Source organism: Acanthisitta chloris, unplaced genomic scaffold (assembly GCF_000695815.1).
Source record: "Acanthisitta chloris isolate BGI_N310 unplaced genomic scaffold, ASM69581v1 scaffold7826, whole genome shotgun sequence".
Classification (NCBI taxonomy): domain Eukaryota; kingdom Metazoa; phylum Chordata; class Aves; order Passeriformes; family Acanthisittidae; genus Acanthisitta; species Acanthisitta chloris.
The window spans coordinates 5,788-6,836 of record NW_008678662.1 but is presented as its reverse complement, the minus strand read 5'-3'; the positions used below and the strand labels follow the sequence as shown (position 1 = coordinate 6,836).

At 40.4% G+C, this 1,049-nt stretch overlaps 1 protein-coding gene across 1 annotated transcript in view; it reads right to left on the bottom strand.

Moving 5' to 3' along the window:
- LOC103804367 (chromosome unknown open reading frame, human C5orf63) overlaps positions 1–671 on the bottom strand; it is a 4,643-nt gene extending 3,972 nt beyond the window's left edge. The window contains exon 1 of the mRNA XM_009076977.1: positions 552–671. Within this exon, the coding sequence (XP_009075225.1) occupies positions 552–671 (120 nt within the window). The remainder of the gene's footprint in view (positions 1–551) is intronic.
- Between the last annotated feature and the right edge of the window lie 378 nt (positions 672–1,049).

Here is a 1,049-nt window from a genome sequence, read left to right as displayed (position 1 = left end):
CTGTTTTCTAAACATGCCTAAAGAATCCTGTCAGCTCGTGACACAGACCTTTACCTGCAATTTATCTGTTGGTGTTACACAGCCAATAAAGCATATTGTGTGCTACCAGCACTACTTGGATGTGTTTTACAGTCTCCCAGGTAGTGCTGAAATTAAACACGAATACTTTGAAGAACCTGCTTTGACTGTTGATGCTTGTCCTGGGCAGATTATGTATGATAATGTATGAGTTCTGATGTATAATAAGAACTCATATCTGTTCTCCCCTTCCAGGGTGAAGCACTGGCAGCTGAAGAACAATTTTCAACTAGTAAATGGACTATAGTCTCACTGAGGCACAACTATATAGATATCTTCATTTGTTGCTTCCTACAAGGAGTAGGGCTGTGCCATGAAGTCTGGTGTACAGAAACCCACAAAGTAAAACACCCAATTCTACATAAATTTGAAGGGGGCAAAAAGCAAGGACAAGGCATTTCATCTGGATTCATGTGTATCAAACCTGATAAACACACAGTCTTGCCCAGCTTTGTTCTGTAAACAACTTTTACCTTGGTGAATAAAGTCAACACTGGTTTATTTGTGCTGGCTGAAGAGAGTTGTCTCCCCAGTGGACTGGATGAATGTCTTGCTAGTTGCAGTGTTCTGCTCAGAAAACAAAGCACCATCATCCTGTTCAGGCAAAAGTAAAATGTTTAATTGATTTGTGGCAAGTTACAGTTCATGAAATTGAATGTTAATATGTGATACTTCAATTGCAGTTCTAAAAATATACACAATAAAACAATTTTCCCAGGATTTTTATGGTCACAGTATCAACACATTCATCAGGGATAGTGGAGTCACCATCCCTGGAGGTGTTCAAGCAGAGACTGTATGTTGCACTCAGTGGCATGGTCTAGTTGCCATGGTGGTGTTAGGGCATAGGTTGGACTTCATGATCTCAGAGGTCTTTTCCAACCTGACTGAGTCTGTGATTCTGTGATCAGGAAGGTAGTTTACTATGTAGAAGGCCAGAAACACTGTGAAGCTCAAAAAGTGTAGTTCCA